The sequence below is a fragment of the Ictidomys tridecemlineatus genome, chromosome 6, assembly GCF_052094955.1.
Source record: "Ictidomys tridecemlineatus isolate mIctTri1 chromosome 6, mIctTri1.hap1, whole genome shotgun sequence".
Classification (NCBI taxonomy): domain Eukaryota; kingdom Metazoa; phylum Chordata; class Mammalia; order Rodentia; family Sciuridae; genus Ictidomys; species Ictidomys tridecemlineatus.
In genome coordinates this window covers 2278983-2297989 of record NC_135482.1, presented here as the reverse complement: position 1 = coordinate 2297989, position 19007 = coordinate 2278983, and the positions used below count along the sequence as shown (strand labels likewise).

The window sequence follows — 19007 nt, the reverse complement described above, 5'->3', positions numbered from 1 at the left end:
TGTGGAGTAGAGCCTCCAGGGAGTAGCTAACTCTGAGACTCAATGGGGGGCTGCACCCCAGGCCATTTGTTCCTGGGTGTAGTGGATTGTCTCCTTGGAGAGGTGCTTCTGGAGGTAGAGGACAGGAGAGTTACCAGCTACGCTCCCTCCGATTGGAAGCAGACCCCAGGTCTGGGGCAAGAGTCACCCTCAGCTTCTTCAGCTTGCTGTTTGCATAGCCATTAGGCCCCTGGTCAGCTAGCTGGGTAGTCAAGGAGATGCACAGTGCTTTAGCTCAGTACAGTCTACTGTGAGGCACCTGCTCCTTCAGGTGTTCTCTTGGGACAGCCCTGGAGGTTGTGGGCTGCTGGAGAGTGCTCCTGATGGCTCTGAAATTTGTCAGAACAGGACATTAGATAATCTGCACGGCCTCTCTGCACCTGAGGCTGCAAACCACTCTCTAGTTTGTCATCCTTAATTCTACCAGCTGTGCTGTTCAACCCGGCTCATTAGAAATTCCTCCATGAGGTTAGATGACACTGTATAAATGTGTCCCAGATTTAAAAATAAACCTTGGTCTGTTACCTAGTTGCCTAGGAGAATAGGCTAACCTTTCTAAATTCAGAGCAAAAAATGATACGTTCAAAGGAACTGAAGTCTAGGACCAAAATTTCTTATGCCTGTTTGGTTCAGATGCATTCAAGCTTATAATTTTCCCTACCTTTTGCTGCCACTCTGTCTCAGCTGGTGAAGTGCTGAGGTCTCACTGGAGTGAATGAGGCCTCTTTAGGGCCTGGAAGTCCTATCCATTGACATGAGCCTCTGACACCCTCACTTCTGAGAGTTCAATTTTTGGGAAGATCCATAAGTTGCCCCTGGCAGGCTGAGTGTGTGCTGTTCTGGTACCAGGGAGGTGGTCAGCCCAGGAGAGGGATGAGCTACACATTTAAATTGCTTGTTCAACTTAAATGTAAATATCTTACATTTACACACAGCAGCGCACCATTCCACATTCCTGAGGTATGCGCGAGGCGCTGGCATGCTGCTGTGTGCACTCCTGTCCCCGTTTCTCAGGTTAAAATCTAGCGGCTTATGGATTGGTGAGGTTGTGAAACATTCACTACTCTCAAGTTGTTTCCTTTTTGGAAACTCAAGTTTTATTTTATATGCACATGATACACATTATTTTTTTCCCTTAGGACAACTACACCTTTGCCCAACCTGGGATTCAAATGAAAGTGAAGATGTTGGAAGAACTCGTGAGCCGGATTGACGGTGAGTTGGCTTCCTGAGCTGCCCCTCTTTGAGGGTGGGAAGAGGCCTGGTTGAAGGCTCGGGGAGGTGGCCTTGGACATTGGTGGGACAGGACACAGTGGCACCCAGCCTGCTGGGGCTCATCCCTGTGAATCCTTCCAGGAACCTGCCCTGCCCCTTTCACCCAGTGTGGTGGTCAGGATTCAGGCATGTGGCAGGAATGATGTGAGTGCCTTCTGTGCAGGCAGCCTTGCTCCTCACTGAGCTGGGGACGGCTGTTTATGGATGTCCTTTGGCACTCTCTTCCCTGGCTTTGTGCATGCTTTTGCTATCAAGGAAGTTAGAGTAATTTCTCCATGGAATCCAATTAATTACCAAGTCTGGAAATAACATCTTTTAATATTATAGAAAAATTATAGTGTGTTCTCTGGCAATTTTAGATTATGCTTCCACGTTTAAGTGGGGACTTCGAATACTTTTTACCTTCATCCTTAAAATAATTCCCCCTTGATGTGCTGACTGTCATATTGCACTAGCAGAGTTTAATTAAATGAAAGTTGGGAGATAATGCTACCCGTTCCAGGCGTATTCTCCTGATAGTTTGTTAAATTAATGAACAGAGCATTAACAAAGTGATGCCAAGCAGAACCAGGAGTACATGTGACACCAGCCCGCCGTGGTGAGCGGCCCAGGAGACTTGTGCTTTCACAGAGCGTCCCAGGTGAGCCTGGCAAATCATCTCCCTGGATGTAGAGAAATTGTACTTTGTTTGAAACTTGGACTTGGCAGTTTGACTTGTGAGCACGTGCAAGTGCCCTCACTGGACCTGCTGCAGAGAAACCTGTCATCACAGGCTTCTGAGGGAAGCTCCTGAATGACATTATAAAGTGGAGCCATGCAAATTATAAACTCCATTCTGTTTCCTGATGGAGTCTGATTTCTAGCTCTGTGGCTGATGGTTATTGCCTCATTTCCATATTATGAAGTCTTATACAGTTCTTCCAATGATACTTTATTTGATTCAGTGTTATATTTGGGTACTTTTCAACCTATCTATTCAAAATACTGCTCTTTTTTTTTTTTTTGCCTCTGTCAGTACATTATGTTCATACATTGTACACACAACAGTAAGATCGCGCTTGACTGTGCTTGGATTTTGTTCCTTCAACCTGCAGTTTTATGAGTGTTGCCGTTCTGTTTAGTTCTTTGAATTATAATTCGTAGTGGATGTGAATTACTCATTCTTAGGACACTCTTCTTTTCCTCCTGTGCCTTTCAGAAGGCTCACTTTATATTTTCCTGGAGGTTGGAGAGCTGTGGCCAGTGCTCATCTGCTCCAGTGCTGCATTTGGAGAAATACTTGAATTGATTTTCTCTTGTTCTGTGGTTCAGAAAGAAGCAGGATGCAGATTTGTTGGGTGGTTTTTGAAATGGCCATCACAGCAGCCCATTGGGACCTGTCCTCGGTAGAGCATCCGTCCAGCTCTGCATCGCTTCTGAGTGTGGCATCTTCACCCTGTGCTCTTAAAGGGTCTGTTTCCACAGTGAGGAGGTTCATTCTTCCACACGCTGAGCTGTCTGACTTGTTGCTTCCCATTCTTCTTGTGGAACCTTAAAGAACTTCTGTGTTGTCCTAAACATGAGGACACCCAAGCTTTCCGGAAGGAAGGGTCTGGAACCTGCCACAGTGGCCCTGGTAGGGATCCTCTGCCTCCAGCAGGCACCTGGAGAAGCACCAGGGCCGTGGCTCTGGAGATCACTCTTCTGCATATCATCGCACTAGGAGAAAGAATCTGTGGGCTTGGAACTTTTTTGGGGACCTCAAAGATTTTATTAAGGGCAGACTATTTTAGGAAGAAAAAATTTGCTTTATAAAAAGTCCACTGCCTCATTTCTGCATTTTCAGGGAAAGTAAGTATTTATTTCAGAAAATTTTGACACTTTGGTGAGGGAAAACTCTTCATGGACTTGCAAGTAAAGAAAGGTGAGGGTTAGTGGATTGGTCCAGGTGTGGCTCATTCAGAAAAGGAGCTACGTGGCTCTGCAGGGTCAAAGTAAGGAATCTTGGTGTTCCAGTGGTGGTGACACTGTGAAGATGTAGGCAGGAAGCCACCGGAGAGTGGGTACCTGTCTAGGGGGGAAGGGTACAGAAGTGGGGAATGAGTGACCAACGATGAACCAGAGGCACTTTCAAGAGTTTCCCAATTCGAGCAGCGCTGCTCTGCATCCTTAACCTCTAGGGTTCTGTGCACATGAAGGTGTGGTGCCTGACGGAAGAGAGTTGGTTCCTCATGGAAGCCGTGTGGTAGGAGTGGGCAGGGGCCTTTTGTTGGCACTGGGTGGGGAGCAGAGACCATTGCAGGGGGGCAGTTGGCTGGTGAGAAGTCCAGGATTTCCCCTGTAATCTTGGGGCAGAAATTGGAGTTTCCCACATAGTGAGAGATAGTGACTGGAGCCATGTAATTAAGAATTGGAGGAGAAGGTAAGAGGAGGAATTTCTACTTTTAGAGAGGCAGACTAGATAATTCCAATCAAATTTCCCACTGAAAATAACTAAGAGCTGTCAAACAAACAAAAAGGGAAACAAAAGAAAAGAAGTTTCTTAAAAATCATCAAACTGCTATGAAGGAAACAAGTACTTCTTGGACCACACAGTACCTGAACCTCAGGAGAGAAGCACAGCACCCAGGCTGAAAGAATAACCCTAAAGGGTGTTGTAGTCTGGGCCGTCTTCTGGGCAAGTTGGTAAAACCTGGCTTACTTGGAATAGGGAATCAGCAAATGCCCCTTTACTTCCTGACAGTGGAAAGGTGAGATGTGGGTTGTGGTGCGAGCCTCTCAGCTCCCAGGACTCCCACAGCCTCTGGTTCAGGCGGTGTAGGACCAGGGTTGTGGAGTTTCTGCACTGGAGTTCCTCAGAAGGCTTGTGAAAAGTAAAAACAACCTCTTTTCAGGAGGGCGTCCCAGAACTTAAATTGTTCCTACAAATATTTTCTTTTCAAATGAAATGACCTTGATTGCACATTCAAGACTCCTTAAGTGAGAGAAAAAAGATAACACAGCCAGGTCTACCTGAGCTTTTGTAATCCTTAGGCACATACTATAAAACCACTGTGCTTCCTATGTAGGAAGAAAGAAGTTTGAAAGTATCTGCGGGAATTGGTGACCATATGGTTTTTGCATAAGAGATTTTGAAAATCACCCAAAACACTTTCTGGGATTAAAAGACATGGTAACCAAAAAATAAAAATCCCATGGACAAGCTTAACACATTAGACACAGCTAATGAGAAAATTGGTGAACTAGAAAATGGATTAGAGGAAAATAGCCCAGTGAAACTTGGAGAGTTAAGAATATGAGAATGCAGAAAGTAAGTAGTGTAGGGATGTAATTAGAAAGTCTGGGGTTTTAGAACTAAGGAAAGTGTGATGAAATGATGAATGACCTCTTTCCAAAATTATGGAAGTTCACAGATTCTAGAGGCCAGTGAATCCTGGGGAGAATTAAAGGAAATTCATCAAAGTGAATTTAATTAAACACAGAAATTCTCAAAGCAATCAGAGAAGAATAATGCTTCCCTAAAAATAGCTGTTTATTGAGAATTGACTTCTCAATAGAATGTACCTGAGGGTATCTTCAATATCCAGAAAGAATGTAACTGTTTCCCTGGAATCTATATCCACCAAAGGTATCCTTCAAAAGTGAATTTGGTATTTCAGGATTACATCTGAATCTGAATTGTTTTACACTGCCTCCAAGAAACTGTATAAATCAAGAAGGAAAGCAATAAAGCCACATGTGAACTTCCCTTGCAGCATAACTAGGGAATGGTCCCTGTGAACTTCAGATTCCTGTAAGCAGGCAAACCACCCACCCAGGTCAGCCTGTGGGGAGAGGCACATCGTCTAGTACCCTAAGTTTGCCAAAGAAAGGACAGACCCAGATAAATCACCACAAGAAAGACAAGGCCCTTTCCAGGATATGGAAAGACTGAGATTAAGTCTGATATCTCATAGGTCAGGACATTGGCTAGTGGGTCATTGAGAGGAATTGAGATTTCCTGGATGAATGGCAGCTGTGTCCATAGCAGAACCCTGTGTCTGACCATCAGTTGCCTCACAGGAGCTGATTCTTAGGTCAGTTTAGAATCAGCTGGGCCAGGGTCTCATTTCTGCGGAGTAGCACTTCCTTGTGTCTGGGCATGCAAGCAGCGGTTTCTGGTGCACAGGAACACTGTTGTGTCCAGGTGTTTCCCACAGGCCCCTCCTGCCCCATCTTCAGGATCAGATTCTCCTGGGACAACTCGGGTTGCTGGTGGGAGGGCAGGATGCAGGCAGGGGTCAAAGCCGGGGGTCAGAGGACTGGGACTCCATCCCAGCCAGCAGCACTCACAAAGTAACATGGGTGGGGTTGAGGGAGGGGCTGGGTTCTGGCATTTATGGTACTGGCAGAACCCCACCTAACACGTTTTCTGTTTGTTTGGGTTCTTGATCAAACACTTTTTCTTTTCTTCTTTTAGAAGAAATGGATCACTTGGTGTTTGGTCAGCTTTTTCAGTGTTGTGACCCGATGAGAACAACTTTAGAGAAGGAAAAGTTTATTTGGCATTCACAGTGTCAGAGGTCTTAGTCCATAGAGAGCTGCCTTCAGAGCTGTAGGCCGTGGGCGGAGCAGGACATCATGCGGAAGGGCATGGCGAGGAAAGCACCTTGGAACATCACACCAGGAAGCTCACAACATAGAACCCCCAAGGCACACCTCTGAGACCACCTCCTCCAGCCACACCCTGCCAGTCTTCATTACCACCCAGTTGATTTGCATCAGCAGGTTAATCCACGGATGAGGTTAAGGCTGTCAGGACCCAGTCACCTCACCTCTGAACTCTTGCGTGGTCTTACACATGAGCTCTTGGGGGGCACCTTGCATCTGAGTAGAGAAACGTAATATCTGAGTAGAAACAGCTCTTATAATTGGGGGTGGTTCCAGCCCTCCTCCCTCCCTGGCTTTTGAACTTGCCAGTCCCTCCATGGTGGTCATGGTGGGTTAGATGTTTGGGTCAAGGCTACGCCTAGAACCAGTTCTTTTGGGAAATGCATACCAGCACCCCTCGGCTCTTCAGCACCCCACCTCCTGTCAGAGTTGACTGGGCACGACGTACCAAGGCACTTGTGGTAAGTCAGATAGCTCCTGGTGGTGCCGTGTGGTGTGAAGACGTGTTGCTTCTGCAGCAGGGTGCTGCTGGTACTGTCATCTGCCTCTGGACTGCTCCTGGGCCTGTAGAACTCCAGCGCCCTTCGTGAAACGGGCGTGCAGAGGGGTGGGCCACAGCTGGTGAAGGCCACTTAGGAAGAAGCAGGTATGCTGGTGTTGGCATGAGGTGCCATGCCATTTCCTTTTGGAAAAGTGTTTTAAGTCCACCTGTCCTCTTGTGCCTGCGCCTGCTAGTGCCCCCTCTCCTCCTGTCCTCCTGTTTTTCTTGCCAATAGTGGCGTCCTCCACTCTGGTGACCCGCATTCATTCCTGCCAGACCCTGTGCATGCTGTGTCTGCTTCTGCATGGCAGGTTAGACCTGAATGCTCATACCTTGCTTGAGCACATGACCTGGCACCAGGACTGCATCAGGTGTGCACACTGGTCAGATTTGGAATGGCTGGGTAAGGGGTCTGAGTCAGGCCCAGGCTTGCTTCTCCATCTCAGCAGCTTGAAGCAGCATTTGTTTCTCACTCAGTGTGACTGTTGAGACCTGGCTGGGCCTGTGTTCTGTCCTGCCCCCACTGTGGCATATAGGCTGAGGGAGCTACTGTCAAGAATATTCTCATCCAGTGCCTGTGCTGGAGGGAGGTGTTTCTCACAGAGACTGGCACATGATGCCCATTTGGGTGTCATTGGCCAGCCTGAATCCCATCATGACAGTGAAGTGGGGGACAGAGAAATGCCTCCATAGGAGGCCAATGTTGGTGGGTGCTGCTGGTGAGCACTGTGGTCACCATTATAGAAAAGACTTCAGAGACAGCAGCATAAATCTGGAGTTTATACAAAATTTGATTCATTTTTATAATCTTATCAAATGTGTAAGTAGGGAAATTCTAAGGGCCTAATGCTTGTTCAGGAAGAATAATTTTTCTGAAAAATTCCTGAATCAAGGCTCATGACTAAGTGGAATTTAATGATTAAAAATTAAATGTGTCTTAAAGTTTGCTTTGTTGTGTGTTATGGCAGGGCATGTGTCCAACAGCGCCATGGAAGGCAGAATTAGAATATCGTCTGCTCTGTCCCATTCTCCCTGTCATTTAAATTGTGACAGCAGTTGTAGCTCAGAGAAGATATGATGTTCATTCTAAGGTTACCTGCCTACAATGTTTGTATCAACTGTCAGTCTGTTATCTGGTTATTAAAGGATTTTTTTTTTTTGCATAGAATCAACACTTTTCACTAATTACTTAGTAATTCATTGCTGCAATGATAAATACATGTTAACTCTCCAACCACACTCCAGCTGACTGGGAGAAACACAACTTGTAAAGCACATGATGAGATTTTCCCTCCTGGTGACATCTGGAATGCTTATGTATATTTGAATGTGAAATTTTACATTTTTGCAGGAAATCCTCATGAAGTATCTATACATTTTGTGGTCATCATGTCTATTATGTCTAATCTGAACCTCCTGGGTCATGTGATCCCTCTTGTCCTTGAGGTAGAACAACCAGAGAAGAACTGGCTTCCAGGCTTGGCTTTGCTGATGGCGCAGTCGGAGCTCCTGAGTGGAAGACCGGGCCACTGCCCACCCTGGGAGCCCCACCTGTGTTCAGGGTCTTGCATTTTTTGTGGCACTGATGAGGTCTGTGTAGATGAAGTATTTGCCACATGTTTTGATGAGTGAAACCAAGGAGAACTTAATTCAGTATTTAAAAAAATATTTGAAAGCATTTGGCTTCAGCAGGTGTGTCAGGTCATGTCCATTCTTGTTTTCTTGTTCAGAAGACTTAAAATGAGTTAAAGTACTGCTTCACACCTGAGAGTGATCCCACTGGGGGCGACCCTGGCTCCATGGAGAAACCTGGGGCACTATTTTTTGTGGCACAGGGACTGTGGGTGTGGCTTCAGGGAGGGGGTGGGCTGGGATGGTGCTCCCGGAGCCCAGTTCTAGTGGCCCTGCCTCAAGCTGTTCCGAGGGCACTCAAGGCTGAGAGGCCCTGGTGGTGGTGGGTGGGGTGGCTGGAGCAACTATCCAGATGACCAGTCTGAACTAAGGTCATCAGTAGGTGTGACACACACCCCCACCCCCACCCCAAGGTGTTTCTGCCATAGCATGGAAGCTGACGCCTGGGCTCCCTGGAAACGGACCTGCAGGAATATACTTTCTCACTTTTCTTATTCAGACTGTGCTTGTGCTTGAAGCCTTAAGGAAAAATAGGGGTAATGTTCCCTGCCCGCCTGATGGTTGCATCCCCATGGCCTCTAAGGGTTCAGGATATCAGACTTAGCAAATGAAGCAGAGTGCCCAGTTAAATTAGAATTTCAGAGAAATAATGATGCTTTACTTATTTATTTTAGTGTAAGTACAAGTAATCTGAGGACTAGAGCAGGAAAGGAGAGGGTGGAGCCTGTGTGGCCTCACTGGAATGGTCCTTGAGCACCGCTGGCCTGCCTTGTACACTGTTTGCAGGGGGCAGTCGCAGCCTAGGCTCTGGGCAGCCTGCCTGGTGCATCTCCATTTTTTTTTTGCAAGTTCATATTTTATTTGCAATAGATTTGCTTTGCTGACTTTTGCATTTTTGTAAAAAAGGAGAAAAGTTTTCACTTAATGTGTGTGCTAGCCTAGTGTGAGGTGGGAAGTCAGTACACATGACCGGTGACAGTGCTGATGGTGTGTTCTAAGCCTCTTGCAGGCGTGGCCCCCTTTGTTGCCTAACCACAGCAGGCAGCCAGCTGTGGGGGAATTGTGGGGGTTCATTCAACGCGGGACCTTGTTGAGCTGCAGGGGTCCCTGGTCTGGCCCTGGCTCCTGAGGCTGGCTCCTCTCAGCTGCAGGGATGCCTGGCCAAACCCAGGGACCAAGGACCACAGTGGCCATTGTTACCAACATTTTATACTTTCTCCCTCAAGGAAGAAAATTCTGGAATTTGTTACTGGAGAATACTCTTACCTCTGTGTCTAAAATGGCTTTATCTACTTGTACAATTTCCCTTTCTTGGGCTTTTAATTCAGGTTAAATGTGATTTTAATGAAATTTTTCTGAAAGTTGTCATGACTACATTGTGAGGTTAAAATTGACTTATTCTTTCAAAATAGAATTCAGTTACAGCTAGTAAACTAGATTCAGCTTTATTACTGCCTAAGTGAAAATATTTTTATTACTCCTACGAGGTAAGCTGTTGGAGAGCAGAGCGTCCATCAGCAGCCTGGGCTGGTGGAGCGCTCAGCGTGGCCGCTTCCCCGCAGCACGCAGCCTCACTGGGCCCCGGGGTGGCTGGTCTAACATTGGAAGCCATAGTGGCATTTCATTTGAGACAGTTGAGTATGATGATTGGCAAAGCACACATGTAATTGAGGACCTGTTGGGAAGGAGCCCAGCTGATGTTCTGGGAAGCCCCTTGTGCCAGCTCGGGCTGAATGCCCACATCCTGGGCTCCTTTCGTCACAGCCTTGTCCCCAGGCCTGTCCGCCTGTGGCCTTCCCCATTGGATGTGGCTGTTCCCTGCTATGACTGATGACTGCCTACTGGTGTTCATTAAATGGCAATCCTGGCTCAACAGACCCTCTATAGTCTGAGGCCTGTGGCACCCAGGTGAGCACTCACTGTGGCATGGGATGTCATAGCACCTCAAGTAAAGTTGATATAATGCACTCTCAATCGAAAATCTAAACGGACGTCTTATTGCATCTTTGGGAAGAAGGGTACATTCTATGGTACAAAAAAAATCAAAGAAATAGGGGAAGTTTAGCAGTGTAACTCACAAAATGATATATAAGGAATATGTTCCTGGGTGCCATGTATTCAGAATAAATGTGGTGCATGTGCAGGTCCACCCCTGCATCTGAACTTGGGTTGCTATGCTGTTGCTGGTGATGGTGGGTGCAGTAGCCAGCATCCATCAGGCTGTTCTCAGGTCTTTGTGTGCACCCTGGTGGCTTTTCATGGAGCCCATCAGGTGCTTCTGTGCTGTTCCCACTTCAGGAGTCCTGCCTCTCTGGTTTCATTTCCCTGTAGCCCAGATGATCTCCATGTTGCGCCCAGCACTGTCCATCCTGGGATGATCTGAACGTGGGAGTGCTCCCCAGTCCTTTCCCCTACGTGGGAGGCCCAGGAAGGCTGTGAGTGAGGATCCTACCTGGTTATGCCTCTGCCCTTCTGCTTCCTCCAATGAGGTCCCTCCTCCCTGAAGTTTACCAGCTATCAATGGATTATTCCACCAAATGGATTAATCTGTTGATCAGGTCGGAACCTTCACAAGCTAATCACTTCCAAAAGCCCTTCCTCTGAGTACTTGAGACTTTGGGGGACTTTCCAAATATAAACCATAGTGGTGTCTGAAGATTGTCTTATCTTATGGTTCGTGTCCCTGTTCAGCCCCACTTCTCGTGGCCCCTTGATCTGTTGACTTCTGCTCCCAAACATGTCATTCTGAGTATAGAGACTGTCTCCTGCTTGCTGAGCCTTGATCTAGAGAGACAGTCTTGGAATATTTCCCATACCTCAGAGTTAGAGTCACTGAAGGAGGCACTGCTGTCCCTCTGAGCCACATGGGCTCTTAAGTCTTGACTTGGAGATGACACAGCCAGAGGATTATGGGATGCTGGCCTGACAACCTCTGAGGGCCTGGGGTCCACCAGTGCCAGAGCTTTTTCCCTGCCTGCTGCTCCACCAACTTTTGCTGCAAATTCCCGTCCTGGTTCCTTATTTTCAGGTCCCATGCTGTTGTCTCAGGACCTGGGAATCAGGCCACATCTCCATGCCAAGTGGGGCCTGGACAAGTCTGTGGCTCCTTCCTGGGCCTCACCCCTATCGCATTTCCCTGCTGCTCTTTCTCATGCCTCCCAGTGAAGCCCAGTTAAGCTAATTTTCAGTGGTTCCTCTCGAGCAAGTGAGAGGGATTCTTTTTTAAAAAGCCAAGGAACAGCTTTTATCCTGCTTTTGGGCTGACAGTGTCCCAGGAGGATCTTGGGGCAAGTGGCCTTCAGGTCAGCTCGCACTTAAATCCTTTGCAGGAGAGAAGGATCGCACAGTTTTAAGACCTCGTGCTGATGGGTATTGGTCTGTGACTGCTAGGGGCATTCTGCCCTAAAGTAGAAGACAGGATGCTGCCTGTCATGCCAAGAGGTCTTTCTCTAGCCTGCACTCGGCAGTCTTAGAAGAGTGGCAGCCTGCGACCATCAGTCACCCACCGGGCTCACTTCATGGCCTTTGGCAAGTGTAGGGTGTCGGTCACAGTGCACTGGGGGCCAGCGGGCTCCCTGCTTCCCTCTTTGCCAATGCCCTGCAGGGAGTGCAGCAGGGGAAGTGCTCGCCCCACAGGCTCTGGCCACTGGGTATCACTGCCCCACACTTAACTCCCTGGAACCCTGAGAGGTGCCAGGAGTGGGTTGGCAGAACCACAACTGCCATCTTACCCTTGGTGCTCAAGCGTGGCCTGTGGCCACCTGAGTGTTCTGAATTGAAACATGCAAGGCTGGGTGGTTCAGTACTCAGCCTCCTCCTCTTGTTCATTTTTTATTTTTTATTTTGCAGTATGTGTCATTTATTCAATAATCATTAAGGTCGAAATATGCCACTATATTCAAGATAGGGAAAATCTTAAAAATTTGTTCTAATTAGTTATACATGACAGCAGAATGCATTTTGATTCATTGTCCACAAATGGAGCACAGCTTTTCATTTCTCTGGTTGTACACAATGTAGAGTAGCACCATGTATGCAGTCATACATGTACCTAAGGTAATGTGTTTGTCTCATTCCACCATCATTCCTGCACCCATGTCCGCTCCCCTTCCATCCGTCCCCTCCCTCCCTTTGCCCAATCAGAGTTCCTCCATTCTCCCCACGCCCCCTTCCCCATGATGGATCAGCATCCACTTATCAGCTTACTCACTTCACCTAGCACGATATTCTCCAACTCCATCCATTACTTTCAAATGCCATGATTTTATTCTCTTTTAAAGCTGAGTCATATTCTATTATGTACATGTACTACAGTTTCTTTATCCATTCATCTGTCAAAGGATGTCTAGGTTAGTTCCATAGTTTAGCTATTATGAATTGAGCTGCTGTGAACATTGATGTGGCTGTATCACTGTAGTATTCTAATTTTAAGTCCTTTGGGTATAGACCAAGGAGTGGGATAGCTGGGTCAAATGGTGGTTCCATTCAAAGTTTTCTAAGGAATCTCCATACTGTTTTTCATAGTGGTCACACCAGTTTGCAATGCCACCAGCAAAGTGTCTTTTCTTTCACATGCTCGCCTACACTTACTATTGCTTGTATTTCTGATAATTGCCATTCTGACTAGAGTGAGATGAAATTTTAGAGTTTTAATTTGCATTTCTCTAATTACTAGAGAAGTTGAACATTTTTTCATATATTTGTTGTCCGGTTGTATATATTTTTCTGAGAAGTGTGTTTAGTTCTTTAGTCCATTTATTAATTCGGTTATTTATTTTTTGGGTTTTAAGTTTTTTGAATTCTTTATCTATCCTGGAGATTAGTGCTCTGTCTGATGTGTGTGTGGTAGAGATGTTCTCCCCCTCCGTGGGATCTCTCTCACATGGTTGATTGTTTCCTTTGCTGAGCCTCCTCTTCTTGGTGATGAACATTTGTGACCCTCCATGCTGTCAGTTGCACTTGGCTTTATTTCCAAGCTGAGCCTAGGTAGCTGAACTGTAAGTGAAGGCTTCCAGATTGAGTGATCCTCCTTGGTAGTCTCTGTTAATGGAGGCCGTGGTCTGGTTTTGGAATGATTCCCACATTGTTTCTGCTCATGGCTCCGAGTTGCAGAGAAGGTGTGAGCATTTTACCTTCCTCACCATGAGAAGCACTGCACAGGAGGTAGTGCCTGTAGGTGGGCACGTCCCAGCCAGCGCGGTCCAGGTAAAGGCAGTCCACTGTTCCGTAGGTCCTTCACCTTCCCATCTCACCACCATTGGTTCTTTAGGAAAAGCTCTGGTCCCACGCACTGGAGGCCACATCTTTTCAACTTTGTTCCCTGTTCAGAGGTTCACCTGTGATTGTCCCCGGGTTCCTCATGCCCTCAGCTGCAGGTCTGGTGGCCCTCAGCTTGTGGGGTGGGCCTGCACCTGGGCTTCATGTTCCAGTCCTGTGTTGCAGCCATGCATCCTCATCACCGCGAGGTTTGGCCTCCCTCTCCACTGTGCTCGGGTCTTCTTTGCCAAGACCCTTGGGGTGTGACAGGAAGGCGATGGGGCAGGGGCTGCAGCCAGACATGGGGCAGGACATTCTGTCCAATGCTGCAGCAAGATCCAGACTGGAAACATGATAGTGCTGGGGCGGGAGGAGATGGTGTAGGTGCAGAGACGGGAGACCTCCCTGGATCCTGACCTCCTCCGGCCAGGCCTGAGGCCCTAGGAGTCTGTGAGAAGAAAGGCCCAGAGCCGCCCCATAAACAGGCCCTGATGAGGCCAGAAGGACACCCACCCCTCCACCACTGCCCCCCGGACCTTATCCTACTGAGACTGTGACAAATAAAGGTGCTATTTTCATACAACCTGCCTTGGCCAGATCTGCGCTAAGGGATACTGTGGGGTTGGGCCCAGGACCTTTAGGACCCTGAGCCTGGTGAAGCCACAGCCTGACTCTGCCTTTGACCTGAGCCAGTACCATGCAGCAGACACCCGTGCTCCTGTTCTGGGCACTGCTGCCCTCCAAAGATGAGCTGCAGTTCTGACATGAAGTTCACCATACCGAGGGGCTTGCAGCCCTGGACTGCCTCCCTGAGGCCTAGGGATGCTGGAAACCACCCCTGGTGGTTCTGGAGGCCAGTAGGGTCTGGATTGCACAGACTTGCAGAGTTTATTAAGGGGGATAGAAAGGATCAGTGAGCTGGGATGATACCATTCATCCCTTTGATGACTTCCTAAGCCATCCTGCCCCAGACAGAGAACCTTGGTGGTCTCCACTGAATAGTGGACACCCTTCATATATTTATCAGGAGTCAGTTCTTGTACCCAGCCAAATGTGGGTGCCTGGGAAGGGCGCAGGTCCCACAGAGCACACTGTTGCATGAGCTTGCGCACATTCCCATGTTCGACTGAGTCACTCATGTCCTTTGCCATATGTTATCCTCACAGTGACTTTGAGGTCAAAAGTGATGACTGGCTGGAGGCTGAGACTTGCCTGAGTACACATGGGGAAGCCGCAGGAGGGATTTGAACCTCTCATCCAGGGCTCCTATATGACTCTGTTGGTGAGGGCTTGCATGTGTGGGGCTGAGGGCTGTCAGATCCCACTACCTGCTACTTCATGGTCCCCTTCCCCCTTCTGAGCTCTGCTAAGGAGCCTCTCGATGACCCTCCTTGGAGCATACTCCAGCCATAAGTAGAGAACTGCCCTCTTGCTCCACATTGCATAGGTGGCCTAGGCTCTGTGCTGAGGACATGTGAGAGCAGCCCGGTGTGCACACAGCTGGCAGGAAGCAGAAGGAATGCAGGCTCAGGGGCACTTGTGTCGTCACTCATTAGCTTGGTTCTAGCATCCATGGTGCTATGTCCATGGGAACAGATGGGCCCATGGGTTGTCTCAGGCTGAGATGAGGTGTGGACACAGAGCTGCTGTTTGAGTCATGTGCCATGTGTCCCCAGCAAGTGACAGTCTGTGACTGGACACGAGGTGCATGAGCCTGGTGACTTTGAGTCAGGCTGCAGTTTCTGGTGCCTGGGAAGCCTGGAAGGGCCACTCAGGGTGGCTCCGGGGCCTGAGGTGCTCTCCTCACCTGATTTGCACAGGGCATTTCCAGAACAAGGAATGCCTTCAGCTCCCTTTAAATGTTTGAATTGCAGATGTGGAGAGCACCCAGTCCCACCCCGTGTTACTCTGGTGCTGTCCTCCTGATTGTGATTTACAGGATCCTTGCAGCTCAGCTTGGATCTGTAATCTGCACGGTGATCTTTCCCTTTGCTCTCCCAGTGTCTGGGTATGAAGACAGAGCTTCGGAAGGAACTGCATCCTGTCTTGTGTCCATGTGTGGGGTCATTGTGGTTGGACAGATTACCATGTGCTATTGATGTGGGATGTTTTGCTGTCATCTGCCCACTGACTGAAGCAGCAGGACAACCAGGGGTATGTGTCCGAGAAGCAAAGGACTCGCCAGATAGAAAGGCTTGCAGTGAGAGGAAATCCGGCAGCTCTGGCCATGCTGACATGCTTGGGTGGCCTTAGCCAGGCAGGAAAACAGGAGCAGCCTGGCCTCTGCAGCATGTTGGGTTCTTCTCCTTATGTCGCCCTTGTAGCCTGGCCGTCAGACCAAGCACCGAGCAAGCCATGCCACCATCCTCCTCTTTCCTGTCTGGGGAGCAGCAGGCTTTGCTTCCTGCTGCCTGAATCCTCTCTGCTGTCCTCTCCAAACTCATGTGTCCCCCTTGTGTTGGCAGAGCAGCAAAGGGTTGCATTTGAGGTTCCAGAAAAGCCACTTTTTTCTGAGACTCCGTCTCTAGCTGCCCTCTCTTCACTCATGTGCCCAGCCCTTCCAACTGCTACAGTGTTTCTCTGGGTTGCTAGAATGTAGGAACTTTCATACTGGGCACAGTGCCCTCAAGTCCTGCATGTGCACTGTCTTGTCCCTGAGAGCCCTGGGTGGGCTGCTGGCAGGCTCCTAGTGCCTGATGTGGGTGTGGGCATTCTGGCGGGTGGGCACATGCTTGATGCTCTTGCCTAGTTTGCCCTCTTGTATTGTGGTGGCCTGTGGCTGGCCCATCTGTCTCGGAGCTGCTCAGGCTCCCTCAGCAGCTGACCTCAGGATGCTCCCTTGGGTGTTCTGAGTGAGCTCCTGCTGCAGTCTGTCTCAGAGATGACTGAGAAGCCCCACCATACCCTCCTCCCAGGGATGCGCCAGAAAGGGCAGTGAATGTTCAGAGTGCCTGGCTGCTTTGCTGGGACACACCCTTTCTGCTGGGTTCCGGAACCCAGCTGTCCTGGGGCATCTCCATGAGCACAGTGGGAACAGCCCCTCCGTGGACCCAGGAGTGTCCAAGTTCCCGTCCTTTGTTCGTTGCCCGCCCTCACCCCCCAGGGTCCTCTGTCCCCCACAGCTGCCTGCCCTGGGGCTGCTCTGCCCCCAGGCGCAGCCACTTTGATTCCAAGAGGTTCTTCTTAGGATTTGTTCCTGTGGAAGCCTAGAGGAGGTCTCCTTGTCACCAGAGTGGCCTGAACCATGGCGTTGCAGGGCCAGCCTCTGGCCACCTTGTCTGCTGTCCTGCAGACCATGGTGCAGAGTGTGGCTCATGCTGCCCTCTCTTCGCACTCCTGATCTGGGCTGTTCTCACCTCTGGATTCACCGGTTCTGCCGACTTCACCTTCACTATCCCTGTGGCAGTACCTGGGGTCTCGGCTGCCTCCGAGTAGCAGCCTGTGGAAGAAAACAGCAGTGAGCAGGACCTGTGCTCTTAGGCAGGACAAAGAAGAGGGCTTTGCTTTTGGTTTTCTTTACTCCAAGAGGCCCGTGAGCACCCAGAAAGGCTTGTGTCACCAGAGGAGGCTGAGATAGGGATGGGAAATGGATTGTATATAGCTCGTTTCTAGACGGGGTAGAGCACGGTGCACACTGGATCAGCCTACAGGGGACTAGAGGGCGTGGCCTGGCACTGGCCTCCTGGCCTGCAGAGAGCGCATGGGGTGTGGGGGCTTTGCTGGTGTGGCGGAGAAGGGGCCACAGGTCCTGAGAAGGGGTGTGGTGAAGTGTGCTCTGTGGCACCAGCGCACTGTCGCCATGACCAGGACCTATCTATCCACAGGCAAGGCACTGATGGTCTGTGGACTTGGCCTGATTTCCCTGTGGTCCCAGGACTGCCCTGCAGCTAGAGTGGGCCTGTAGCAAGCCGCCTGGGCTTGGCCGGCAGCAGGGCCCCAGCCTCTTGTGCGCTTCACGAGATGGACATATTAGAAGTGACCCCCAGGGGTGTTCTTCAGAGCCTCACTTAACTTGGGTCTGTCTGCTGCCTCCTGGTGATGGGGTGCAGGTGGCCCAGTGTGGGAGGCTGGCTGGCCAGCAGGAGAACATGTCCCACCTGCCAGCCCCTGCTGAGGCTCTGGGGTCAGTGATTGTCCTGTGGGAAACTCTGAGGCGAAGCCTGCTGTCCCCCTAGACCCGTATGCAGCAGATCCTTGTCCAGGCTGCTTTCTCCTGGAGGGCCCATGGCCTGCTGGTTGCAGAGTCCTCAGCAGCTGCCCTTCTGCTGTGAGGAGGCACTTCTTCCCTCCAGGACCCACCCTGTCTGAATGTGGGGTTCCTGTTCTTCAGAACAGGTCACACAGTTTACTGCCTTCCAAGGCTTGAGGCTCCCTGACTTGGAACAGGCAGGTCACCTTCCAAGGCCATTTCCTACTAAGGGGGATGGCAGGGCAGCTTCTGTGAGGTCCAGTGAGGCAAGGGGTGTGGGATGCCTGAGGGCATGTGGTCCGTGAGTGAGGACAGGCGAGACCCCCCAGCCCTGTCGGTTGGAGGGATGAGGAGTGGCACTCGGCCACATTTGGGGCTGAGGAGCCCTGGTGCTGGAGTCTGGGCAGGCTCTCATCTTCTGACAGGCACTCAGCTGTCTGGCACTGCCACTTGGCTGTGCTCAGTTTCTAGGGGTGTCTCCTGGGGTGTCTGGGTGCAGAGTCAGTGGAGTTGGGACACACAAGCTTCCTATGACAGACAAGGAGTCAGATCTCCCTGCTGTTTGCACTCAGTGACAGGCACCTTGGGAAAGAACTTCCTGTGCCCTGGGAAGGTGCTGAAGTAGCAGGGAATCCTCTTTCCTGTCTGAGCAGGGCAAGGGGCCTCCCAGGTCTATGACTGTGACAATGAGGAGTAAAACGTTCCTTGAAGTTATTTTCTTTGGGTAACTCTAAAATTAAGGCACCTTCTGTTTGTTCACAAGAGTCTGAAAGGTGGGTATCCTGTAGCCTGGCGCTGGCGCTGCAGCCCTCTGACTGCAGGCCCTCTGCAGCCCCTCTGGATGCTCAGCAACTTGGGGCCTCTTGTAGACCCTGAAACAGAACCTTCTCTTGGTGAAGTCACCTTCCAGGGGCTCTGGTCTGTTGTGGGCAGAGGTGGCATTTACGTCTCAGGGTCCCTGTCATTTACTTGTCACTCTCCAGGGATGGGGCAGGTGTCTGACAGGCATGGTGGTTGGGGCCTCGGCCACTAAGATAGCTGGCAGAAGGGCCTAGCTCTCGCAGCTCGCATCCCACTGCAGACGGTGGGTGCTGATGGTCAGTTCTGGTCCCGGAGGAGGTGTGACAGAGCAGGTGAGTGACACCAGTTGGGTCTGTGGGCAGCCTCCTGGGCTCTGCTGGGCCACACACGGCCTTGAGACTTCTCCGTCCAATGTTTCAGATCGTTTCTTATGGTGACTCCAGTCAGTGCGTGCAGCGTCCAGGTCTGCTCATTTAATTGAATCCAAGGAAACGGCGTCACTAGACCACTTGTAGCATACACTGCCTCTCTTTCCTTCAGTCCTTCTCTACTACCTCCTGGAACGGTCCATCTGCCTGTCCAGCTCCCCTTCTCCTGTGGACCTGGTACACATTTGTGTGGATAAGTCACTGCCTGTGAAGAGTG

At 49.8% G+C, this 19007-nt stretch overlaps 1 protein-coding gene across 1 annotated transcript in view; it reads left to right on the top strand.

Annotated features, from left to right (window-relative positions):
• The window catches only part of Tbc1d22a (TBC1 domain family member 22A), a 327374-nt gene that overhangs the window by 182342 nt on the left and 126025 nt on the right, over positions 1-19007 (top strand). The window contains exon 10 of the mRNA XM_005335015.5: positions 1179-1254. Within this exon, the coding sequence (XP_005335072.1) occupies positions 1179-1254 (76 nt within the window). The remainder of the gene's footprint in view (positions 1-1178; positions 1255-19007) is intronic.